The 26,603-nt window shown below is 36.8% G+C and overlaps 6 protein-coding genes across 6 annotated transcripts; 3 read left to right on the top strand and 3 right to left on the bottom strand.

Annotated features, from left to right (window-relative positions):
* Positions 1–1,150: 1,150 nt before the first annotated feature.
* LOC133790225 (probable manganese-transporting ATPase PDR2) lies at positions 1,151–10,261 on the top strand. The gene is made up of 22 exons (XM_062227764.1): positions 1,151–1,272; positions 1,371–1,634; positions 1,716–1,808; positions 1,903–2,081; positions 2,192–2,264; positions 2,353–2,525; positions 2,643–2,814; positions 3,260–3,364; positions 3,459–3,569; positions 3,679–3,765; positions 3,855–4,037; positions 4,402–4,452; positions 4,543–4,668; positions 4,925–5,004; positions 5,492–5,600; positions 6,212–6,340; positions 6,580–6,645; positions 6,916–6,987; positions 7,254–7,405; positions 7,900–8,011; positions 8,091–8,207; positions 8,870–10,261. The coding sequence occupies exons 2-22, from the start codon at positions 1,386–1,388 to the stop codon at positions 9,938–9,940; spliced, it is 3,510 nt and encodes a 1,169-aa protein (XP_062083748.1). The 5' UTR covers positions 1,151–1,272; positions 1,371–1,385; the 3' UTR covers positions 9,941–10,261.
* Positions 10,262–12,448: 2,187 nt separating this feature from the next.
* On the bottom strand, positions 12,449–14,044 carry LOC133790222 (uncharacterized). Its single transcript, XM_062227762.1, has 3 exons — positions 13,488–14,044; positions 12,877–13,359; positions 12,449–12,765 (listed from the first exon to the last, which is right to left on the bottom strand). Exons 1-3 carry the CDS (start codon positions 14,042–14,044, stop codon positions 12,699–12,701), a joined length of 1,107 nt encoding a protein of 368 aa, XP_062083746.1. The 3' UTR covers positions 12,449–12,698.
* Positions 14,045–14,267: 223 nt separating this feature from the next.
* LOC133790224 (uncharacterized) lies at positions 14,268–14,994 on the top strand. Its single transcript, XM_062227763.1, has 3 exons — positions 14,268–14,432; positions 14,533–14,676; positions 14,783–14,994. The coding sequence occupies exons 1-3, from the start codon at positions 14,268–14,270 to the stop codon at positions 14,924–14,926; spliced, it is 453 nt and encodes a 150-aa protein (XP_062083747.1). The 3' UTR covers positions 14,927–14,994.
* A 392-nt stretch (positions 14,995–15,386) lies between these two features.
* On the top strand, positions 15,387–16,202 carry LOC133789575 (uncharacterized). Its single transcript, XM_062227379.1, has 3 exons — positions 15,387–15,473; positions 15,570–15,713; positions 16,071–16,202. Exons 1-3 carry the CDS (start codon positions 15,387–15,389, stop codon positions 16,200–16,202), a joined length of 363 nt encoding a protein of 120 aa, XP_062083363.1.
* Positions 16,203–18,097: 1,895 nt separating this feature from the next.
* On the bottom strand, positions 18,098–21,288 carry LOC133790221 (calcium-dependent protein kinase SK5). Its single transcript, XM_062227761.1, has 7 exons — positions 20,583–21,288; positions 20,314–20,457; positions 20,063–20,215; positions 19,831–19,946; positions 18,873–19,040; positions 18,542–18,766; positions 18,098–18,449 (listed from the first exon to the last, which is right to left on the bottom strand). The coding sequence occupies exons 1-7, from the start codon at positions 21,124–21,126 to the stop codon at positions 18,270–18,272; spliced, it is 1,530 nt and encodes a 509-aa protein (XP_062083745.1). The 5' UTR covers positions 21,127–21,288; the 3' UTR covers positions 18,098–18,269.
* Positions 21,289–22,680: 1,392 nt separating this feature from the next.
* Positions 22,681–25,564, bottom strand: LOC133790220 (protein DYAD). The gene is made up of 8 exons (XM_062227760.1): positions 25,359–25,564; positions 24,735–25,136; positions 24,257–24,637; positions 24,110–24,167; positions 23,924–24,007; positions 23,418–23,773; positions 23,226–23,340; positions 22,681–23,120 (listed from the first exon to the last, which is right to left on the bottom strand). The coding sequence occupies exons 2-8, from the start codon at positions 25,025–25,027 to the stop codon at positions 23,019–23,021; spliced, it is 1,389 nt and encodes a 462-aa protein (XP_062083744.1). The 5' UTR covers positions 25,028–25,136; positions 25,359–25,564; the 3' UTR covers positions 22,681–23,018.
* Positions 25,565–26,603: the final 1,039 nt, after the last annotated feature.

Raw genomic sequence — 26,603 nt, 5'->3', positions numbered from 1 at the left:
AAGTACTACTACCCCGATATGTCACTCGACCAGGAAAGTGATCACTGAACGGAACAAGCAACTTAGGCATCTGTAACAACACATGAAATTTTTTTTGTAAGAAAACAGAATAAAAAAAATTTCAAAAAAACACTGAAATAAGTTGTCATCGAGCTCTATCGATCTCTATCGAGCTATCATCGAGCTGAAACATACCCTATCGAGCACTATCGAAAAACTATCGAGTTCCATCGAGAAATATCAACAACCTAAATTTATCGAGCCTATCGAGCCAGCATCGAGCCTATCGAGCTAAGAAAAATCTGTCTGTCTAGATAAATAACCATCGAGCTACAGTCTAGTCTCATATCGAACCATTATCGAACCTATCGAGCTATGAAAAATCTGTCTGTCTAGATAAATAACCATCGAGCTACAGTCTAGTCTCATATCGAACCATTATCGAACCTATCGAGCCCTTGTAATATAATACAACATATCCTACCGAGCTCTTATCGAGCTCATGTCGAGCTCATATCGAGCCATAATCGATCCATCATCGAACTGTTCAAACTACCTTATCGAGCCTACTATCGAACCATAATCGAACCTATCGAGCCACTGGTTCAAACCCAGAAAAATTTCCCACAAAATCGGACAACCCATTCCACAAATCACAGATTCAACAACGATATAAAGCAAATATGGACTTGGGTTCAAGATTTTACCTTAGTTTTTTAAACTTTGAAGGAAATATGCTCCGTGGGTCTCGGGTTTGACAGAAAAATGGGAGTTTGCAGTGGGCTCGAGATCGCCGGAGAAATGGGAGAAGGTGGGGGCTCGACGGAGAAGGTGGGAGCTCGACGGAGATGCGGGCTCGACGGAGATGGCGGCTCGACGGCTCGACGGAGGTGGGGGTTCGATGGTTTTTGGGGGATTTTTGTGAGACTGAAAGAGAGAGAAACCGAGACTGAGAGAGAGAAGGCTGAGATTGAATGGGAAGGGTATTTTCGGTAGGAGGGAAAAGCTTAGCATTAATTTGAAAATACTATTATTGTTGAGATTTTTTTGGTAATATTAGGTATTATTAGAGATAAAAAGTGAAATTTCCCTTTTATAATCTGGTATATTAATATAGATAAATCTCATTAATACGAGAAATATATATTCTCATCTCAGTGCGAGGAGTACGACTTTAGACGAGAGAGACGCCAAAGGCTGCCCGAGGAAGAGGAATCCCTCCGCCTTCGACCTTTCCTTCTTTCGAGACTGAAACCCCTCTTTTGCTTCTAGGTACTTTCTTCACTTTAATTCCATCATTAACCTTCGAATTGGGGATCTGCTCTCTGCTCTGTTCAATTGATTTATTTGAGATTTGATTTTGATTCCAGTCGTGGGCAGCAAAGATGTTGAGATTTCATGTTGGGGGGAAAGTCGTTGAAAGAATTGATTTGTTGAGGAAGAAGCATTGGCCATGGCGGCTCGATGTTTGGCCTTTTGCTCTTCTCTATGCTGTTTGGTTCACTACGATTCTTCCCAGTATAGACATTGTCGACGCTGCTATAGTTTCCGGTGCAATTGCAACCCTTCACATTTTGGTTTTTCTTTTCACTGTTTGGTCTGTGGACTTTAAATGCTTCGTCCAGTACGCAAAGGTATGTATCACACGCACTCTCTCTCTCTCTCTCTATATATATATATATGTATATATACGCATGTTCATTTCTCAATTTCAGGTTAATGATATTCACCATGCGGATTCATGCAAAGTAACTCCAGCTAAATTCTCTGGTCCTAAGGAAGTTGTAGCGCTAAATTTCCGTGAGCAAGTAAGTCAACTCTCTGCAATTTTTGTCTTCTGAACGAGTATAATTCTTATCTTAATTACATCGTCTGAGTGTGTGTGTTGTAATTTATTTTCAGCTTGGCGAAGAGATTTACTTTGATTTTAGAAAGCAACGATTCATCTACTCTAAAGAAAATCAGAACTTTAGCAAGCTTCCTTACCCTACAAAGGAAACGTTTGGATACTATCTGAAAAACACTGGCCATGGAACTGAATCTAAAATTGTTGTAGCCACTGATAAGTGGGGAAGGAATGTGTAGGTTACTGCTTTCACTTTGTTTTATCATTCTGCTCTCCTCTTCCCTACTTTATATGTTCTTACTTGGTTGTTTAATTTCATTCTGTTTACTTTATCCCTAATTTTAGGTTTGAATATCCACAACCCACGTTCCAGAAATTAATGAAAGAGCACTGCATGGAGCCCTTCTTCGTATTTCAGGTTTTCTCTCCCACCCCCACCCTCTCTCTGCTCTCATTCGATAATCTTCAGGTATTCACTCCTCTTTTGCTACTTTTCCTTAATGTAGGTGTTCTGTGTTGGCCTCTGGTGTTTGGACGAATATTGGTATTACAGTCTGTTCACCCTATTCATGCTGTTCATGTTCGAATCAACAATGGCAAAAAGTAGGTTAAAGACGCTAACTGAGCTTAGACGTGTTAGAGTAGACAACCAGACGCTCATGGTGCATCGTTGTGGGAAGTATGTTATCTCAATGACAATTAGCTCTCTAATGACACACAACACGTGTACTTAAATACAGATGTACAATCTTGTTTTATATAGAAAGCTTGCTACTAATGCTGTTGATCTTCTTAGGTGGGTGAAGCTCTCTGGAACAGATCTTTTGCCCGGGGATGTCGTCTCTGTTGGGCGCTCTTCTGGTCAGAATGGAGAAGATAAGTCTGTACCAGCTGATATGCTTATCTTAGCTGGAAGTGCTATTGTCAATGAGGCCATTCTCACAGGAGAGTCTACTCCTCAATGGAAGGTAGTTTTTCTGCCTGTTATTAGTGCTGACCCTAAACCCTAAAGTTCTAAGACAAAACCAACTATCAATCTGCACATATGGGGTTATGGCTTATTGGTACTAGGGAAGAACAATTTATCCGTGGACAAAATAGCAGAAAAGAGAACAGCAATAAATTGAAATATGATATATCTAACATGTTTTAATGAATGGAGTTGTGTGCAATGTGAGTACGCATACACACTCGAATGCATTTATATAAATGTTGGAACAAAATACATTATGCTTTGCCGTGTCATTTTCTTGTGTGTGGAGCCTTGTTTGCATAGATTATGTCATAGTCATAGTTAGAGTTGAGATTGTTATGCTTTCTTTGATAGTTGTAGCATGCTGAATAATGGTTCATTTGGAAACTGGGAAAGTTTGATTCTTTAATTTGGATGCTTCATAAATTTCTCGTGTTCAGGTTTCAGTTATGGGTAGAGGTATCGAGGAGAAGTTATCTGTTAAAAGAGATAAAAACCATGTTTTATTTGGTGGTACAAAAATTCTTCAGCATACTCCAGATAAGGTGATTCAAACTTCAAGAAATTCATGTATTTTGTATTTTGAATATTCTCATGCTCACCTGTTTTATTTATCCTTTTAAACAAAACTGGAATCAGAGCTTCCCTTTGAAGACTCCTGATGGTGGCTGTGTTGCTGTTGTTCTAAGAACTGGATTTGAAACAAGTCAAGGAAAACTGATGCGAACAATTTTATTTTCTACAGAGAGGGTAATTTGTATTTGTTTATGATAATTTCATTATCTATAATTGTATAAATCAACAGTGGTTGATTCCTTTTGTTCTTGGCTGATTTTTTTTCATAATTCTTGACTTCCAGGTTACGGCTAATAGTTGGGAAAGTGGGCTGTTTATCTTATTTTTAGTTGTATTTGCCATAATAGCTGCTGGTTATGTATTAAAAAAGGTGAATAATTGGAAACTTAACATACCTAATAGATTGTTCTCTGGCTTTTGATTTTGTTGTTTCATGATGAAAATGACTTAATGATGTAGGGGCTAGAGGATCCTACTAGAAGCAAGTACAAGCTTTTTCTAAGCTGTTCACTCATTATTACATCTGTGATCCCTCCTGAGCTGCCAATGGAATTATCTATAGCTGTTAATACATCTCTGATTGCATTAGCACGGCGTGGAATATATTGTACAGAACCTTTTCGCATTCCATTTGCTGGAAAGGTATGTTTGGCCAGCTTTAGGACTGTCTTTTGATCCTACATTTGACTTTGGGATATAAGAAATAGAAAGATGTTGGGGGAGGGAGGGGTGCTCGTGAGTCTGTATGCATGGTGAGGTTTTAGCTTGTGTATATACATATTTGTGGTCAGAAAAATTACAATGAGACTAGCTACCTTTGTTTCCATTATTTACCGTATTCATGTTACTGATGTGCATAGTCATTTGATTATCTATTTTCTTTTGTTGGCCTTATATTTTAGTTTCATCCTGATTTTCCTCTTCCGAATTTGTATGTTCTCAATTATAAGGCACACTTCTATTCTGCTAGAGATACATTTTGAACTATTTGTTTTGGCTCCTGCAGGTTGATATTTGTTGTTTTGACAAAACTGGAACACTTACGTCAGATGACATGGTATACTTTTGTTGTAAAATAATCTATTATATTTATGTCCTCAGCTCTTATTTTATTATGCTTATCTCTTCATTTCTTGCTCCTTCCCAGGAATTCAGTGGAGTTGTTGGATCAAATAGTTCTATGGACTTGGAATCTGATGCAACCAAATTACCTGCTCGCACAGTGGAGATAATGGCTTCTTGTCATGCATTAGTATTTGTGGATAACAAGCTGGTATGTTCCATAGACCTGTGTTAAATGATTAGCTTCCTATACTTATGCTGTATAGAAGCTAAAATATGTAAGTAGCAGTAAAAAAAAAGGTCATACTTGTTGTAAAACAGAACATTGTTCTTGTTTATATTTACTCAAGTAAACAAACCTGTGATATTTATTTCCCTTTAATTTAATTGCCACATAATTTGAGTTTACAATAATGTTTTGTGTTCTGAATATCAATATGTTGCTACAATACTATTCTTGGCTGCAGGTTGGTGATCCTCTTGAAAAGGCTGCACTAAAGGGGATAGATTGGACATATAAATCTGATGAGAAAGCCATGCCAAAGAGGTAAATATTTTAAATCTTCTCATTCAGATAATGAAGAGTATTAGTTAGTTGGATGTTTCTCAGAAGTTTGTGATTGTTTATGTGGATGAATATCTTTTCATTCAAGACTCACCGCAAGTTTCTGTTCATACTAGAGAATATGTTTTATGAAAATACTAGATATACTTGCATATGTCCCCTCTTTTTTCTTCCATCTCCTTTTGAGGTGGACTAGAACTAGTAAGAGAAACTCACAGTGGTAATACTTCCAATGCTTTGTCCGAAACTGGTAAAAAGAATATGTGTGCATGTATAATTATTTATATATAATTCTAAATAGTCGTTAAGATCCTCTACCTACACCTTGAGGCCTTCCTAATATGGGAATACGGTGTTTGAAAATAACAGAACTGTTAGGAAGGATGCTTGAGATTCCTTTTGGCTGAGTATTTAGATCATAATTTATTTGTTGAATTCTGATTTTTTCAAATTTTGTTATTGATTGCAGAGGAAGTGGTCATGCTGTTCAAATTGTCCAGAGACACCATTTTGCTTCCTATTTGAAAAGAATGGCAGTTGTTGTTCGCATGGAGGAGGAATTTCTTGCATTTGTGAAGGTATGCGCATGGATTTGAGGCAATATGTTTGTTAGAGAGAATTATCATTGAGAATTATAAAATCTATATCTTAACAGCCACTGAGGTCAGCTCAATGGTAGGAAAGGGGTTAGGTGGAGGTCTCAGGTTTAAACCTGGGTCCTCCTTATTATTGATTTGTTATGTATGTACACCAAGTGTGCTATAGCTCTATAAAAAAATTATATTTTACCCCCAAGTGTCATTTTCATTCTGTGGGCAACTTTTGGATGAATTTACTTAACATGAGCTCAGTTATCTTATATTTTGTTACCAACAGAAAGATAAGTCCAATTCAACATCACCTTCCTTCTTGCTTTGAAGTTTGGATTTAAACCCATCTAAATTTAGTATTAGATTCTCATTTTAAAACCTATAAGTTTGTGTTTTTCTGTTAACATGATACCTCTTTTGAGTGTCATTAAAAATATTTTTTTTTTGAACTTCTAAAATGTGATCTCAGATTATATATGAGTATGTTCTTATTGCTCTCTTGTTTTCAGACGTTGTCACGTTGACCTGATTTGTCATGGTGGATCAATAAATATCTTCTTTCTACTTCTATGAATGATTTTTTATTCTATTCTTTACAGGGTGCCCCCGAAACTATTCAAGATAGGCTTACAGAAGTCCCTCCATTATATGTGGAAACATACAAAAAATATACTCGGCAAGGATCCCGTGTTCTGGCTCTTGCTTTCAAGTCCCTTCCAGACATGACAGTAAGAATTCTCTACCATTTTACTGAAGGCATTGAAAATATAGTATCCCTCAGGGGTCTTTTTTCTAAAATAAAAATCTGCAAATTATATTTTTAAGCCATGTGTGGTTTTCATGTTTAACCATGTTAAGCACCTTACTACTGCTACAATTGCCCTTTCTATTTTGCTAATATTGCTCGGCTTTACTCCGATAGTAATATGTCTGCAATCTTATTCATTTATGTGTCAATCATGTGAAGGTCAGTGAAGCTAGAAGCTTGGATAGGGAAGTAGTCGAGAGCAATCTTACATTTGCTGGTTTTGCGGTAATTAACAAACTCTTCTGTATTAAATGCATCCCTCACCCTTCTCTTTTTTCTCCCCCCTTCTAGTAGTGTCCTGTTTTTTATTTTTCCTTCTGTTTTTAACAAGATGTCAAGTATTTATGGACAATTTTTGTTTAAGGAATTGTTAAAATCATTTGCTATGTCAGCATTTTAACAGATCTTGTAAACAGAAGTATTAGTGATGACCATCAAATGGATTTCTAATGTTTTTGAATACTGACTCTTAAACTATATTTTCACATTTTATAGGTTTTTAACTGTCCAATTAGAGCAGATTCAGCCACTGTACTGTCTGAATTGAAAGGCTCATCACATGACTTGGTAAGCATCTTTTCTTGTGCACTCACAGATATGCTGAAATATATTCGATTGTATCTAGAACATTTGTGGTAACTTAAATATTGAGAGTAACATTTACACTGGGTGTTTGGTTTAATAAAAATTATTTGCATTCTTTTTGTCACCTTTGATTTATGTAAACATTGGTCCAGCATTTATTCCAAGATTTTTCTGCCGCTGGCCACCTGAGCTATATTACAGTAATTGAGTTGTCATTCTGTTCCTGATATGAAGTTACTAATTATTAGGTGATGATTACTGGTGACCAAGCCTTGACAGCATGCCATGTTGCTAGCCAAGTTCATATTGTATCAAAACCAGCACTCATTCTCAGTCGAAAAGGGAATGGCGAAGGATATGAGTGGATATCTCCAGATGAGGTGGAAAGGATGCCGTTTAGGTAATACATTGTGTTGTGGTTGTTGCCATTGCCTTTTTTGTCATCATGTTGAAACTCACCCTTTGTATGCCTTACAACTTGCTTAGTTTATAAATCCAAGAACAATTACACCTTCCTCACTCTTTTACATCATAGTTCTTCCCCGAGGTCCCCAAAAAATTCCATATTTTCCCCTTGATTGTTTGTTTGTGCGGCTGGTCCTCCTATTGTATTTATAGTGCAATATATTTCAAATGGTTTCTGGCCTTTTTACGTACACCTCCAAGGCAGATTTGGGTAGCTAAATTCTTAGTTTCCCTGTTTTTTTTTTCTAGACCCGCAGCCAACCTGTGAGTCACTTAATATCTTCAATTGGTAATTCTAATACCACAATAGAAGTTTCCATATTCATGAAGTTAGTCCTATACTCTGTCCATCCATTAGGATAGATCCGAGCAATATACCTTGCTATAACAATCTTGCATTATTTTCATTGTTCGGACAATTTGTTTCAGTGACAAAGAGGTTGAAGCTATATCAGAGACTCATGATCTCTGTATTGGTGGTGACTGCATGGAAATGTTGCAACAGACTGGTGCTGTTACACGAGTCATCCCATTTGTGAAGGTTTGTAAATGCAGTTTGTTTCGTAAAGTGCTAATACTGACATGGGATTCATTTTGACATTGCTGATTATATGTTTCAGGTATTTGCAAGAGTTGCTCCTGAGCAGAAAGAACTCATTATGACCACTTTTAAAACTGTGGGGCGTATAACTTTGATGTGTGGGGATGGCACCAATGATGTTGGAGCTCTGAAGCAGGTATGATAGCTTGGACAGTTCTGATTGCTTACGATTTAACCCTTTAAGTTTCATCATTCCCAGCAGATAAAGTAATTTCGACATGTCTGAATTCATTTGCAATTTTATACTTGTATGGGTTCACACACTGCATGTATGTGGCTGTTATCTCAATTATATTGCTATTGCTAATGATAATCCTTGCATCTCATGGATTCCTTTCTAAAATTGTGCTGTATTTGACTTCTTTGCTAGTTTAAACAATATTTGACTTAATCAGCTCTAACAATTATAATTTTTACCAATGAAATTGAACAAATTATTGACAGAGAAGTAGAACTGAGCTCAATATGGTTATCGGTTGACTCAGACTTTTCTGCTATTTACATTTTTAAAACTAATATTTGCTGTAGGAAATGGTCAATTTTCTCATATTGCTTTGTTATCAACTATTCTGCAATTTTTCTTTTTTCAAAAAAAAGATTTTTATGAAATGATAGTTGGGCATTCAAATTATGTACATGTTCTTATGGGTTGTGTTCTTATCTTTTGGTCACACCATCCTTTTCTTATTTACTAGTCAGATAAATTGAGATTTATGCTCTAATCTACTCTTCCTTTAAGAGTCTTTGCCTGAATTAGAATCATGATCAAGAAAATGTAATTTGCTATACCTTTTCCAGGCGCATGTAGGAGTTGCCTTGTTGAATGCAGTTCCTCCAACTCAAACCGTAAAGTCGTCCTCAGAAACATCTAAAGATGAAAGTACAAAGGTTGCCAAAGTAAAGAAATCAAAACCTGCTTCAGAAGCAGAAGGCTCTTCAAAAGGTAAAGTTGCTACAAACAACTCAATTAGTAACCGCCACTCAATGGCATTAGAGAGACAGCAAAAGCTGAAGAAAATGATGGAGGAACTGAATGATGATTCTGATGGCCGTGCACCCATTGTCAAGCTCGGTGATGCTTCCATGGCTTCGCCATTTACAGCTAAGCATGCATCAGTTTCCCCAACCACAGACATTATTCGCCAGGGTCGTAGTACTCTTGTGACTACCCTCCAGATGTTCAAAATTCTTGGCCTTAATTGCCTCGCTACAGCATATGTATTGAGTGTGATGTATTTGGACGGTGTCAAGCTCGGTGATGTCCAGGCTACTATTAGTGGTGTATTTACAGCAGCCTTTTTTCTGTTCATCTCACATGCCCGCCCGCTCCCCACCCTTTCAGCGGATCGACCACACCCTAATATTTTTTGCTTTTACGTGTTCCTCTCTCTCTTGGGACAGTTTGCTATACACCTATGTTTCTTAATATCCTCTGTTCAAGAGGCAGAGAAACATATGCCCGAAGAATGCATCGAACCAGACTCGAACTTTCATCCAAATCTAGTGAATACAGTTTCGTACATGGTGAACATGATGCTTCAGGTTGCGACCTTTGCCGTGAACTACATGGGGCATCCTTTTAACCAGAGTGTATCGGAAAACAAGCCATTCTTGTACGCCCTATTGTCTGCTGTTGGATTCTTTGTCGTCATCACTTCTGATCTGTTCAGAAGCTTGAACGACAGCTTGAAGTTGGTGCCTTTGCCTGAAGGGTTGAGAAATAAGTTACTGGGATGGGCTTTGCTCATGTTCCTAAGTTGTTACTCGTGGGAGAGATTTTTGAGATGGGCGTTCCCTGGTAAAATCCCGGAATGGAAGAAGCGACAACGACTCGCTGAAGCTAAACTAGAAAAGAAGAAACATGTCTGAGCAAATAGATTTTTGAGGTGAGGCATGATGAGCTTTATACGATTATGTAGCATAGCGGTGATGCAAAACGAGACTAGAGCAGCAGCAGCAGCAGCGGAGAGACGAGGTTATATCTCACTGGATTTTGCATTTCTAGAGCATGGAATTCCTTTCCTTTTTTGTGGGGGAAATTTGCTACATTTTGCTTTGAAATTATGACACTGATTGATATATGCCTATAAAACAATTGTGATCTTGAGGCGCTTTTTGACATATCAAGTTGTAACTGAATTATTTGGACCTTTTCTTAATGATGAAATTTACAATGATTTATACCCTAGAGTTTGTTATTTTCTTGCCAATCCGGTTACAAAATATTTTGTTGTTATTTGGAAAACAGCTCTTTCTTTTTGTTGTTCTTGAGAATGCATGTCAATGAAGTCTATTTAATTCATGTTAAGTGTCGTGATACGAGTAATGATATGTGCACTCAAAATATATATTTAAACATTACATCTGTTAACTAATTTTCAAAACTGGGACCACTAAACTGTTGTGTTAATGTGTATAATATTTGGGTGGACATATTTATATTTGGTTTAGTTTTCTCTCTAGTCCTACTATAGTCTACATAATAATTAACCCATCCCAACAGATAAAATAACGATTTCTCCTTTTATACCACAATTTTTAAAATCTTTCTCCATATTTTAACTTTTGCTCTTGTTATGAACATGACCCCTACTTTTGATTTTTTTTGTCTACAATGGACAAAAAAAACACACATTGACCAGCAGTACAATTTTATGTATCTTCAGAACTCTTAGTGTTCTCAACCCATGAATCGTTTTCGGTGTGATTTTTTTATGACCGGTATATATTGTAGCTATTTAAAACAGCCTATAAATTTAAAAAAAAATCCAAATAGTTTACAGTACCGAAAACTAAATTCAAACATATTGCACGCGTGATTAATTTATATTTATGCGCGTGGAAAGCAACAAGTTTGAACTTAGTTTTCGGTATTGTAAACTATTCGAAATTTTCTAAAAATTGGTAGAATACTCTAAACAACTATAATATATACGGTGTCGAAAACTCTTCGTGAGTCGAAAACACTGAACAGTCTTACCGGTAGTGAAGCCACTTCATGAGAATTGTTTATATTTTATATATATATATATGCACTATAATAATATGCATACTGTTGAAGGTTCTCTTCCAAAACTTACTCCACACTTGAACTCTGAGCAAAATCGTAGACCTCAGAGAACAAATAGCAGCCATTGAGCTGGGCTCTTGCAGCTCAGCTATAGTCTTACCATATAGATTGTCAGCCATGGAAAGTAGCTAACTCACGTAGTTGTGACAGTCAGCACTACTGAGATCTCTTCTGCATTGATAGAAACCAATGAATGAGGATTGGTTGAACCAAAGAGCCCAAAAGAACAGAGATGGTTTGGGACTATTTGCATTAGTTCTCTTCCTAATCCAACCTCATCAAAAGCATCTAAGTTTCGAGTAAGAAAATTAAGGGTCGTTATAAGAAATTTTTTGTAAATATTTGACAGACTGATTCCATGTTGATTAGGCCTTATGAGTTCTTCTGAAGCATCACAGAAGTTCCTCAATCACATAAGATATATAAAGAAAATACTAACTTCACTAAGCCATAAAGATGAGTGTGAAAAGGCATACAAGACAGCTCCCACCTTTGCTTATTAGTTCACTCCCTAATGAACAATTAATTTGTACAAACAATTTGAATTCCTTTTACACCAATACCTACTGACTATAAACATCATTGCATATGATATATGAAGACTTTATCCATTACTCAAATAGAACTTCTGATAAATAGATACTGTTGATATATATATATACATATATTGATACTTCTTTTGATTATATATGTTAGTTTTGATCATCATGATTATATATATATATATATATGAGAATCAAAACCAATCCTCCAATGTCAGCAATGAGCACACAAACATATCAGAGATAGAACAAGGAACAAGAACACCACACAAACACAATTGCCAGACTTTCTCACAATGCCTCTCCCAGTAGCATAGTCACTGTCAGTTTGTAACACTTTTATTCAACAAGAGCAGATACATTTATAGACAATACAGTAGTCAATAGTTCATAGCCAAGCCAAACGAACAACTCAGCTTCAGCCTATAATAACGGTCATGTAGCAGCATTGAATATATATATATATATATATAAATCAACTCTTCTTTTGATTATATATCTTATTTAGTTTTGCTCATGATATAAGCCTCTCCCACTAGTAGCTAGAAGTGGAAACCAAAGCCTATGTTTCATACCAGGAATGTCCAAAATATAGCTCCAAGATTAGGGGTTAACTGGGTTTGAGAGTTTATTCTTAATGGCCAATGGGACTATCCAAAGGTCTTACTAAAACCATCTTAGAGATTGGGTTTCAGATTTAATCATAGCACCTAGCTGTTTCAACGCCTATGCAGGCTTTTGCTTCCCAGAATTCAAGAGATGACAAGCACAAAAATCAAATTGCATGCACTAAATCAACATAACATATTATATCTGACTCTTGTTTACAATATGGCAGTATCAAGATTCAAGATGTACCCGTTTCATGGTTTCAAACAAAAATAAGATGTAGTTAACGACATTAGTTCACCATATTCATTGGTGCTAATCTAAACTAAATAAATAAAAAAAAAAGCAGCTAGCAATACAAAGGTACAATCTACAAAGTTTAATCATAAATGAACCGGGGGAGGTTTTAACTAAGAAGGCGAAATTTGGGGCGAACGGTAATCACTCCTGGTTTCAACTCTTCATAATGATACCTGCAAAGATAACATACATACATACATATATATATATATATATATATGAGATAAATGATCCATTTATCACCAAACTTCAAAATAATAATGATAAAGTCCAGTATTGAATACCCATTTTCATTGAGGAATCCTGTGACTGCAGCAGGAAGAGAAGCTTGTCCTCTGCTATGATTACCAACACCTGTTATGACATGCAAAGATGTTGGTCTCTGCCCTCTTAAGGATGTCTGCTCTCTATTCTTATTCTCCATGGATTCCAGTGAAGAAGAGCTTACAGTCCTCCTCCTCCTCATCCTAGTATCCATGTCAAGGCTGTTTGGAGATAAAGAACGATTGGACAAGAGCTGAGTTTCGATTCTATGCAGACGCTGTCGCAAGGCCTGAACAGCTTCTGATGCATGAAGACCGTGTAAGTCAAGATTCCACACGTCGTTTTGGCTATTTCTGACGGTTAAGATATCGTTGGCTGCCTTGGCGTTCAGGGCTTCAGCAGCCAACCGCTGTTGCTGAGCCTTGAGGGAATGTTGGTGAGCAGAACTATGATTCCCTTTGAGAAAAGCATTTGTTGCTGCCTTGGCATGTTGTGATGCTGATCTACTCGCTCCAATCCAATCCAAACCAAACCAAACCAATTCATATATTTTCTTACTCTCTCTACTTCAATAAAAAAAGCATATGATTATAGAGGTACAAACAAAAATGACATACATACAATTACACACCTCATGGCTCTTAAAGCCTCCTTTCGATGCCTCAAGTAAACACCATCACTATCACCATCTTCATCATCATACCCCTCCTCCCATTCAGGCTCCATGGGTACATAGCTGAAGCGGCCTTCCATGATTGGAGTTGGAGGATTCTTGTTATCCTCAGAAAGCTGTTCCCCGCTAGGAGAAGCTTCCTCTTCCAGGCGAAGTTCCATTATCGGGTTTCTGTTTTGGTCAGTCTCACGGTCATGGGCTGATGATGAAACGTCCATGGCTTGCAACAAAGTGGAGGCCCTTTGAAAGTCGTGGTCGACAGCTTCCATGATATCTTGAATCAAGGTATGGTCAGCCCAAGAGTGGAGCTGTTTAAGCTTTGGAACAGCACCACCCCCAGAGCCAGAAGTGTTAATAGAAAAGGAGGATGAGGAAGAAGAAGGTAAGGAGGGGAAAGGGTCACGGTCAGAGTCAGGGTCGTGGTTCAGAGGTAAAAGACCTTGCTTCTGTCGTTGGTGGCGGTCGAAGGCTGCCCAGCCACGAGATTTTCCACGTTCATGTCCTCCCAACGACATCGAATCTCGTGATTCACCGGAGAATTGGGAGAGAAAGATCAAAACTTTCCACCCACCCACTAATTATATAAATAAATATTTATATAATATACAAGTTTGACTACGTGAAATGACAAAAATGTGTGGTGTTGTTTGTTCTGTTGTACCCAATTGACTACAGTATATAAATAAATTTGGATATATTCCCAATTTCCCATCCAAATTGTGAATTTTGGGAAAGAGTATGGAGGCCACGAAGAGGTATTTGGAGAAAGATGAGAAGAAGGCGATAGACATAGACTCACTGCCCCCAAAAATCTTTGAGCCTTTGGTGACCGAAGGGCTCCTAGTCGATCTTGTTGAGCCAGGCCGTCTTCTCTGCTCTTTCACAGTCCCAACTCGTCTGCTGGTGAGCTTTCTCTCAAGTCAATTCATTTCAATTGAATCCCATCATCATCATCATCATCATCATCATTCATATATGACATGTTCCATGGTTTGGTATTAAGAACGGCGGCAACTCCCTGCACGGTGGTGCGACCGCGACGCTGGTGGATTTGGTTGGCTCAGCTGTGATGTTCACCCATGGAGCTACCATGACCGGAGTTTCTGTGGAAATCAGCGTTTCCTACTTGGATGCTGCTTATGCCGGGGTGAGTATGAACCAATGATTATAATGATGAAATAAGAGCATTATTATTGATATCAAATGATATGGTTTGATCTGTTCTGATCTGATCTGATGTTGTTCTTTTTCAGGAGGAAATAGAGGTGGAGGCCAGGACTTTGCGCATGGGGAAAACAATGGGTGTTGTGAGTGTTGAGTTTAGAAAGAAAAAGAGTGGCAAAATTGTTGCTCTAGGCCGCCATACTAAGTACCTTCCTGTCTCCAGTAAAATGTAAAATTCATCTCATGATGTTACTATTTATGTTATCTTATGTTTTAGCAATAAAGGATGCTCTTTTCATTATTACAGCATCAAAAGAATTGAAACTGTTACCATATTTGTAGAAAATGTAATAGATGATGAACAAGAAAACAAATAACACAGATTTATTAGTAAATCCAAAGAACAAAAATAAAACCATAAACAGATAGCTTTGTGTATGTGTCGGTAGGAGATAGAGATGGATCAAATTCTCATTGTATAAATTGAACCATCACCATCATCATCATCATCATCATCATCATCATCATCATCAATCACTCAGGCTCCATGGGTTGAGAGATAAAAGACCTTGCTTTTGTCTAGTCTTGTATTTCCATTGTATAGCAGCTGAATGAAAGAAGGGCATTGATTCACCGGAGAGAGAGAGATCAAAAATAGTGTGAATCGTGAATATTGAATTCTGGGAATGTAATATGGAGGAGGCAGTGAAGAGGTATTTGGAGAAGAAGGAGAAAGACGTGGACATAGACGCAATGCCCCGTAGATTGTTTGAGACTGTGGTCTGTAATGGACTCCATGTCGATCTTTTTGAGCCGGGTCGTCTTCTCTGCTCTTTCACAGTCCCCACTTGTCTCCTGGTCAATTGAACCCTCTAGAACGCCGGTAACATTTTGCACGGTGGTGCGACGGCGACGCTGGTGGATGTGGTGAGTACAGCTGTGCTGTACACCCATAGAGCTTCCGCCATCGGAGTCTCTGTGGATATGAGTATCTCCTACTTGGATGCTGCTTATGCCGGTGTGAGTGTCTTCTTCTTCTTCTTGAAGCTTAAACCTTTAAAAGCTTTGTTTGTTATGGATGAAATAACTGCAAATTCTTCTTCTTCTTAGAGCTTATAGCTTAAAGCTTTGTTTGTTAATGATGAAATAATAACAAACTCTTCCTCTTCTTCTTAAAGCAAAAGAGCTTTAACAGCTTTGTTTGTTAATGATGAAATAATTGTAACCTCCTCCTCTTCTTCTTCTTAGAGTTTAAAGATTGAAGCTTTGTTTGTTAATGATGAAATAATTGCAACTTCTTCTTAGAGCTTAGAGCTTAAAGCTTAAATCTGTGTTTCTTCTTAGAACTTAGAGATTAAAACTTTGTTTGATATTCAGGTGGAGGCCAAGACTCTGCGCATCGGAAAAGCAATTGGTGTTGTTAGTGTTGAGCTTAGAAACAAAAACACTGGCAGAATTATTGCTCATGCCCGTCATACTATGTACTTTGTTGTGTCCAGTAGAATGTGAACATTCATCTCATAATTATGTTACATTGGATTATGTTATGTTATGTTATGTTTGGATTTAGTACTGCTACTACTACTAATGGATGGGTGCCCTTTTCATTTTACAACATCAAAGCCCAGCAAATACTTTGACATACATAATATAAAGAGATGAGAAACCAAAAGGGTCTACATTACAACTAGAATGATTTAGACAAGGACTCCATCTCCATCTTCATGGTTGGAGTTGGAGTTGGACAGTCCTAGAGCATTTCCCAGGTTGATCTGGCCTCTCATGTCAATTCAATGCATTTCAATTGAATCCCATCATCATCATCTGTGACGTCCCACGTCACTATGGCTGCTTTCCGGAATGATGACTGACCCTACAAACCAAGATAAGTCTTTGTCCTTACTCGCACACTTCCTTGGAAAACTTCCCAGGAGGTCACCCATCCCTAGATTATTCCAGGCCAAGCACGCTTAACCATGTAGTTCTCAAGTGATGGGCTACCGATAAGAAGATGGACCTTCCTGATGTAGGTAGTACCCATCAATCCATTTAAGCCCTCTTCAACTGTGTAGTCCCATACCTACACAGTCTTAGAATAATCACACTTGACCTTCCCCAGGCGGTGTGGGATTGCACAGCTTACCCGATCTTTACCCTTACGGATCACAGGATTTTGACTGTCACATCATCAGTATATGACATGTTCCATTGTTTGGTATTAAGAACGCCAGCAACTCCCTGCACGGTGGTGCAATGGCGACGCTGGTGGATTTGGTTGGTTCAGCTGTGATGTACACTCATGGAGCTACCATGACTGGAGTTTCTGTGGAGATCACTGTTTACTACTTGGATACTGCTTATTAAAGTATTACTGTTTATGTCATTTTATGTTCGGATTTAGTAATAAATGATGCTCTTTTTATTATTACAAACATCAAAAGAAAGTAGATTTATTCACAATATTCTTTCTTGCTTTGAAATTCTTATCATTTTCATAACCAAAAGAAACAGCATACATGATAAAGAATTAGAGAAAGAGAAACTAAAAAGCCGTCACCATCATCATCACTCAGGCTCCATTGGGTTCTTAGACGAAAGGCCTTGCTTTTGTCGAGTCTTGTACTTGTATTGTATTGCAGCTGAAAGAGGGGAATTGATTCACTGGAGTGAGAGAGAGAGAAAGATTCAAACTTTCCACCTACCCACCAACTCTCTCGTTCTCTACAAAATAATTTGGATATTCCCAATTTTAGGGCTGAGCATCGGTTGGTTTGGGCAGTTTTTTTCTATTCTAAAATCCAGTTTTCGGTTTGGATTGGTGCGATCCAAAAACTGACCGACCTACTTACAACACCAAAAAATACCGACCGATTTAGACCGCAGTTTGGTCGATTAAAACCGCCCAAACCGAACTTGATTTTTTTATTTTTTAAATAATTTTTAAGGAAATTTAATTTTAAAAAATATAGATTATTGGAATCCATTTTTTTAGCTTTTTTTTTAATATGAAATTGATTCATTTAATTTGATAACTTAAAGATTTTAACTCTATGATTTGAAAACCTAAACACATGGTTACAATATTATATCTACAAATTTGGAACCTAACCATATTTGGTCGGTTTCGGTTTGTATGGTCGGTTTGCGACCTACTTATAAATCAACCGATTTAATGTCAGTTTTCGCCAAGGCAGTTTCAGCGGTTTTCGGTTTCATATGTTTCGGTTTTTTTGGTGTTCGGGCAGTCGATTTGAGCAGTTTATTCGATTTTTTTGAATTTTTTGCTCAACCCTACCCAATTTGGCATCCAAAAAGTAAAGTGTGAATTATTCTTCTTCTTTAGAGCTTAATGCTTTGTATGTTAATTATTCGAATAATAATAATAATAATGTAAAGAGATGAGAAACTAAAACCATATGCCAACCAATTTAAAATAAAGGGTCTAGAGTACAATTACGATGAGCCAATAACATATATATAAATTGTTTCTTCATATTGTAATAATATTCTCAAAAAGACTATATCCACTCCACCAAAACATCCTCTCTCTCTCAAGGTGAAAGTTATTAAATTATGTCAATCATCAACATTAGGGACTCCATCTTCATCCTGATCTCCATCTCCATGGTTGGAGTTGGAGTTGGACAGTCCTAGAGCATCTCCCAGGTTGATCTGGTTTCTCATGGTTCGCCTTCCTATTCCTCCGTTGCCCTTTCTCATCATCGCAGCGAATTCCCCATAGTCTATTTGTCCATCCTGCAACAAAACCTTTCTTCAGCACACAACACTACACCTACTTTAAACAATAACATAAAATGCTTACACATTTTCCTCTATAGAAAACATACATTATCTTGATCGATTTCTTGTATCATCTCATCGAGGTGGAAGTCATTCAAACCAAACTCTTTGCAGGCTTGTTGAAGTTCATCAATTGTTATAAAACCACTGCCATCTTTATCGAAAAATGAAAATGCTGACAATAAGTTCTCCTCTCTCTCCAGCTTATTCAAGTGCACAGTTGCAGCAAGAAATTCGCCATAATCAATTGTTCCACTGTTGTCAATATCTGCCTGCAAATAACTCAAAAGCAAGATATGTGTGATGCCAACATTGATAAAAATGAGATATCCTATACCATATTAGATAATGATCGAAATAATATCCTCTTGCTCTTACTGCATCCATGAGATCTTTGATTTCAGATTCCATGAGCTCAGAACCCACTCTCTTTAGTCCCTCTTTAAGTTCATCATATGTGATAGTTCCGCTATTGTCTGTGTCTATCATTTTGAACAACTCTTTTAAACCGCCAATTTCTTCTTCTGAAAGCCTCTCAGCTATGACCTGAATGCGAACGAGAAGTCAGTGCTTTACAATTGAAAAGGGGGCCACCATAGTAACCAAAAAAATAAAAAGGTCACCTCACCATTGCAAAAGTGAAGTCACAAGTAGAGAATTATCCAGCTTAACAACATTAGCTACACAAATAGTTCCTAGGCCTTAAAACCAAAAATCTACAAGTAAATTCCTCCAACAAACTTAATCTACACAAGCTGCTGCATAATGCTACTGTGATCCAACTCTAGACCCTGTACTTTAAAGTGATTAACTGATGAGCTGCCACATTATAAGCACCAGTGTAGTAAACTAGTTGTGTAAGTCAGAAGTTCATAATGAAACAAGTTACACATGATGCTACTGGGATCCAACTCCTGTACTCTAAAATAGATTAAATCATTAAAGAACCCCCCTTCCAACTTTGAACATTGGCAAAGTAACTACAACATCAAAACTAATTGGTTTTTGTCCACATAATACACAATACATAACTTATGCAAGGGCAGGCATTGCATACAGCACTGCAATGTCACAACAAATGAAAATACACAATGTTCAAGTTATAAGAAGAAAACCGTTGTGCATAAGAAACATGTGTGTGTAATGATATAGCATGAAAATATTTATTCACCCAATAAATGCAGTTTGCAGATTCACTCGGAACTTTCTAGTATAGTCCACAAGATGAAGAATCATGCAAGCTGCATTCTAAATTCTAAGCTACAAAAAACCTCACTCGTGCGAAATTCAGGTATTGCTTAACTAAATGAGCATTACAAATATGTTAATCCCTTACTCGCAAAGCCATTTTTTTAAGTTTATTCATAGCAGAGAATTGCTTGAGGCGAGAAAGCACGGCAGAATCAAGAGGCTTATCCGGTGCAATCCTGTCATCTACAATCCAGGGATGGCCTGAAATAAAAGATAATTGTAGTCTAATTAGATAAAGTTATAATTAACAACACGTGGAGTTTTCAAGAAGCCTCGTTTGTTGTTTTAGGATTCCCTAAACTCAAGTCAAGACTTACAAAGGACCTCATGAGCAGTCAGCCTTTTCTTCGGGTTTCGCTCAAGCATTTTTCGTATGAGATCCTTGGCACTTTCAGAAATACCGGGCCATGGTTCAGATTCAAAATCAAGTTTTCCTTGCAATATCTGTCGAAAGATCCCCATTTCAGTCTCTGCAGTTGACACAGAGGAGATTCAAAAACAGCATTCAATGACACATTTCTCACACACACACACACACACACACACACACATATATATATATATGTACCTGCCCAGAAAGGTGGTACTCCACTTAACAAGATGTAGAGTATGACTCCTGCACTCCATACGTCTGCCTCAGGTCCATAAAGCTTTCGCAGCACCTCCGGTGCAACATAATATGGACTACCCACAACATCAGAAAAGGTTTCACCTAAGAAAGAAATTGTCTCGAGTTACACCCACATGAAAATCATAAGCAAAAACGATCACTTTGTTACATTTTGTTTTGTTTGATCTACAAACCCTAAAGAAAAAGACCAAGAAAGGAAACCAAACCTGGTTTGTAGAAAACAGAGAGACCAAAGTCGGTGGCTTTAAGGGCAGCATCCTCATCAACGGTGTCGAACAAGAAGTTCTCTGGCTTGAGGTCTCTATGCATGACCCCAAGAGAATGGCAAGCCTCAACAACCCCAACAATGGTCTTGGTCAACTTGGCAGCCTCTCTCTCGCTGTACTGCCCCTTCTTGACGATTCTGTCGAAAAGCTCGCCACCCTCGCACAGCTCCATGACCAGGTGAACGGTGTAGGAGTCCTCGTAAGTGCCCCGGATCCTGACCACGTTGGGATGCTCCGACAAGTGGTGCATTATCTGAATCTCCCTCCAAACGTCCTCGTAGTCCTCTGCGCACAGAAGCTTCCGCTTTGGGATCGACTTACAGGCGAAGCGGTACCCAGTGGACTTATCCGTACAGAGAAAAGTAGTGCCGAACTGACCCTGCCCCAGCTTTGTCGTCAGATTGTAGAGCTCCGTCACTCTTTGGGTCCGATAAGGGAGGACCCATGTGGGCTTCGATGGAGGCGCCGAGCTGGATTTCTTCATTGGTGAAACAGAACCATAAACAGAGCAAGACCCAGACCCAGAAGAGTAAGATCAATTCAAATCCAGTTCCAATTCGAATTGGAAGGAAGAAGATGAAGCAGACGACGACCCACTATTACTAAATGATAAAGCCTCCACTCCTCTCGTCCTGACTCTGACTCTGACTCTACATTATATTATATATATAAATAAAAAAAATTAAAATTATGTTATAAATATTGTATATATATATATAGATTTCTATAATAATCTTAATCAAATATTATAATAATAGAAAATTACAATGACCCAAACTTATATATTATCATTACTTCTTTATTTTATTTATGGTAGTTACTTGATTTAAAATATTACATAAAAATTTCATTTTTCTCTATTTATTTTCTTTAATTTTATAGTATTAATCTTTATTGCTCTGTCTATTTATAATAGTTCTATAAAATATTATTATTAAATTTTCTTTCAGACGAAGGAGTAGTAGTACTCCTCACCTGCTTGCTTCTTTTTGTGTCTTTATTTATTTTTTTTACTGTTTTTTTTAACTGCTTTTCTTAAATTGTCCACCTAAATATTGAGTATTGTTATTTTCACAACTCTTGTTTATAGTTATTCATTATTCACTTCATTCTCTTGTACATTAGGCATATTTTGTACTTTTGTGTAACCGATATTGCTAAGGTTTGTTTATACTTGTTTATACATTTTTTCCTTGTGTTTTGTCCAAGTCTCTGTATTTTATAAAAATGTTAAAATAGATCACTAAACCTAATTTTGGTTAATATTTTCTTAATTAAAATCTCAAATAATTTACCAAACTAACAATTCAGAACAAAAATAAAATTATTCTACTTAAAAACTTTATTATTATATTTAATTTTTTCTACATCAAAATTAAATTTAGGATTCTATTTTAACCATTTTACAAAACATAAGATTTAAAAAAAAAATTTGTCAAAAAAACAAAGTCCAAACAAATAATAAGACAAAACATAATATACAATAAGCCCTCTTGCTAAACAAGTTGAAGTAGTAACAATAAATAAACACAACTTTTATATATATATATTTTTGTTTCTAAAGAGAAAACATAAATGTAAGTAATTATGCATTTGTTTGGTGTAAAATCCAAATAAACAAGTCTCAATAATCAACATTAGTTTTACTTCATAGAAATGAATGATATTAATCACATATTATTAGTAAATAAATGGAAATAAATAGTGGGTAGGTACACTGCAACAGCATCATCACTTCACTTGTATTTTTCTTGGATTTGTGACTTGTGAGAGAGAGAAAGAAAGACAATACAATACTGACAAAAAGCCTTTACATATATAAATTATGAAGCAATGGCACCCCAATATGTCCCCCAAGGCACGTGACCACACACGTGCACTGGTGGATGATAGTGGTATTGGGTTGCACGTGCCAAATCAGGATGATTATTATTATTAATGGCTAAATTGACCTTGGCATTAGATTTGGATGATATCAAATACGTAGGCAGAATAAATGTCTTCAAACTGAAGAGAAATGAGTAAAGGGAGCAGTGTGTAATAACATGTATATCAACAACTTCTTCTTCTTTTTTCCAAATAATGATATTAAGAGGTCTTTTGGGTTGTTGATAAAGTTCACAAGCATAGTATTTAGTAGTAACTACTACTGGTAATAGTGATAGTAAATAGTGTATCACATCCTCATCATCATCATCCCATAAGCTTGGCTATAATAAGTCAGTCCTACTCGTTAGTTGGTTGTAGTTCATGCATATCTAACAATGCTATCATCTAAAAATTAAAATCCTACTCTCTACTAAGTAACAACTAGGAACAAAACAATTCATACCTCTATACCCTCCTCAACACATGAACTACCCAAGTCCAACCAATCTAATAATTTGATGGCTGCCTAATCATATTGACACAACTAGCTATTTCATTCACCTTCTCTTCCATTTTAGCCTTCCAATTAAACAACTCTAGAAACATTTCCTGCCAGAAAAAAGAAAAAGGTTCGAAATGAGATTTTGTATTCTCTTGTGTATTGAGAGGAAAACATTGTCATGATACTCTTGCATACATAATGTTCGGCGTTACCTGACACAGAAACGATGAATTGTGGAAATCTGACATGGAATTAGCAGTAATGGACGAATCTGGTGTCACGTTAGCATGATCTTCTTTCTGATTCTTCGGAAACTCCTGGCCATCCCTGAGGTTGTAAACACAATTAAGGGTGACTCTTAAATATGATTTTTGTGAAAAAAAATTGAGTTATGGTGCTCTTACTTCTTGATCATTTTGTCCTTCAGTTGTTCCATTTCTCTTGAAGAAGCAGCGCCCTGAGATAGGCAATCGCCGGTCTTGGAAGGAAGAGGCAACAATGAGTAGAGATCTTGCATCACAATCTCCTGCTCAACATTAAGAAGGCTGGTAGTAGTACTATCGAACCAAGGTATAAGTTCGTTTCCCTGACCATCGTCGAGCTTGGTACTCTCTAACCAATCTTCCCACTGTTCGTGAGCTTGAGGGCTGGAAGCAGGATTTTGTTGCTGAGATTCCTGCATACTACTTACGAAACTTCTAATCTCTACCAGCTGCTGCTCGAGTTTGGCTTTCCAAGTTATTAAATCCTCATACATGCCCTGTTCAGAAAGAAATTCAAATGTGGCTTCATATGACTAACTTGAAATTGAAACACAAAATACATCTTCTGCCCAACAGAAAATAGTTCTAGTTTACACGAATGAGAAAGAAAGAAAGAAAGAAAAAAATGCATTTTATTGCTCTAAAACCTGCATGCTCTTCCAAGAAGTTAAAATCACTTTCAGGTTTTGATCAGTCTCAGCTTTCCATTTCACCATTTCCTTAAGCATTTCCTGCAAATTTGAACGGCATTCGGGGTTTAGCAAGCAAAAAAGAATGACGTGGAATCATAATTGATACTAACCAAACATATGTTGTTTAGAGTGAGAGCTCACCCCAATTTGATTGCCATCGTATTGCTCTTTCTTCTTGCACGCTAAGTCTTCCATATCACTTTTTTATGCAGAAGAAACAATTTAGAAAAGGCACATCATCTTTTAATGAAAGTTTCAAGAAAAACTCAAATAAACTAGCTTTACTACCTCTTCATTTTGTTCAACTCAGTCCTAAGCAGTTTCAGTTCTTGAGCAGTAACAGAATCATCACCCACTGGCCTCATGCTCATCCCCGACCGTGGAATCCAATACGGATCCTGCACCCCAGCCTGCTGTCGTACGTTAACAAGTTCAGCATCCTCCAACCAGTACTCCATCACACCAGTGGTGTTAAACCACCGTCGAAACCGCTCAGTCCCACCCGGGGCCACTCTGCCATCGAGGTGCTTCAGTAAATGATCAAGCAGACCCGTGTCACCTATGCATTTTCGGGCTGCAGTTCTCAGTGCTGGTCTGGATATTGGGTTCTGAAACGTTGCTCCTTCAGCCTTCAAAATGTCCAACATGTTTTTTTCTGCCTGCTTATACCTGCATCATACTTAGGATATCATAAATCAAATTCAACCAGGAGTCAAAGACAAAAATACACCCCACACAAGTGTTGTTTGTTCTTCTCTCTTTTTACCTCTCAGCAGACCACCTGTCTATGTGACAATCACGCTTTTTGGACTTGTGCTTGGAGCTACCTTGCCTCTGCTTGACATGTAATGCTGCAGCCTTGACCTCTTTGAGTTGAGTTCGGTTAAGGCGTTTCCTCTTGGTAAGTCCTGGCTGTGGTAATTGAAGGGTTTCAGTCTTGACAACAACCCCTTTCTCTTCCTGATCAGTAGCGGTTGATGAGAGCAAACAAGGCTTCTTGTCTTCAATTTCATTTGGGTTTTTGAAGACCACATGACGGCGAACACCCCACTGCGCCATGGGGACAGGTCAAAATCTCAAGCAGCCGTTCTCAGACACAACCCCAGAAGTTGCAGAGCATTTCAGCAGTGAATAAGTATGAGGTTGAGTTTGACACCGTACCAACCAACTGACCCAAAAAAAAAACATAATTTTTTTTAAATAAAAAAATAAAAAATGCAGACTTTGTTTTGATTCAAACCAAAGGGAAAAATGGGTGAAAATGTAAAATGAATAAACAAAGGTTGGGTTGTAGTAGTTTGAAGAAAGGAACAACTGTAAAACCCTAATGCTAAAAAGTAACAAGTAATGTAATAGTAAAAAGGAGAAGAGGTTGAGTGAGTGGTTTCACCTTAACAAGAAAGAGGGAAGCCAGAGAAACGAAGCACCATTAATGACGATGAAGACGTTGTGAGTTTGGATTATGAGAATTTACAGAGCAGAGAAAAGGAAAAGGTCCTAAACCCTAAACCGCCAACTTCGCATGTCACACAGTCTCACACACTCTCTCTCTCTCTTCACTCCTCACTTCACTCACTCACTCACTCTCTCTCCACTCACTCCTCCAATTACATCAATTTTTTAACTATTAAATTATTAAAAAATAAAAAAGACTAGATTTTTATTTTATTTTGAGAGGAATTTCTTCAAAAAAAAAATACAAAAATGAAAAATGAGTTCTTTGAGTTATGTATTTTTCTCGATTGGGATTTTTGGGTATTTTATGGAATGGATTTGGTGATTTTGTATGTTAATAATCACACGATTTCTCTACTCTTTTTTACTAGGAATTACAAAGATTCCGACATAAATTAATGCTTACCTTTGGTATCGAACTCTTATAACGTATTTTTTCATGTGAGTTTATAAAGTTTTAAGGTAAATAAATAATACATCATTATTTACTTTTTTTGACAAAACATTATTCACTTTTATATTAATGAATCCAATAAAAAAATGATCTTTAATTGAATGCAAATATAAAATATTCTTTTTTAAATACGAGATAGTATTGTTTTTTGATACAATATATTTTCTATTTAAATTAGTAATATCACCAAATAAATACTAAAATATCTACCATTATAACAAATATTTAGATGATATTTTGCTACTCGTTCAACACCCAATTTTCGAAAAATATGTTTATTAATAAGTACAGTATTTCAATTTTTTAGATTTTAACTTTTGACTTTTTATTATTTTGGAAGTGTTTCTCAAAATATAAGGAAAAGTCTTAATATTTATGATTGGTTGGGTTTGATAGATTTTTAACCTGTTCATATTTATAATCTGTCAACCCGTAATTTGTTCAATAAAAAAAAATTAATTCCAAATTAATTATCGAGTTGGGCAGTTTGGGTGAGCCTACAAAACATTTTTTTTACTTTTTTATACAAAATTTAATTACTTCTCTATTGATTTTGAACCTATAGCTTAGATAATTGTTATTTTTAGGATTTTTTAAAATTTTAATTTGAATTCAGTTTTATATAATGTGCAATTAATAATTATATAAATATAAAATAGAAAGAAAAAAAATAAGCAAATTCTTCTTAAGTTACATTAAGAGTGTGTTTGAAAAGTCACACTGTAA

This window comes from Humulus lupulus, chromosome 7 (assembly GCF_963169125.1).
Source record: "Humulus lupulus chromosome 7, drHumLupu1.1, whole genome shotgun sequence".
NCBI classification, from domain to species: domain Eukaryota; kingdom Viridiplantae; phylum Streptophyta; class Magnoliopsida; order Rosales; family Cannabaceae; genus Humulus; species Humulus lupulus.
This window is presented reverse-complemented; position numbering and strand designations above follow the sequence as displayed.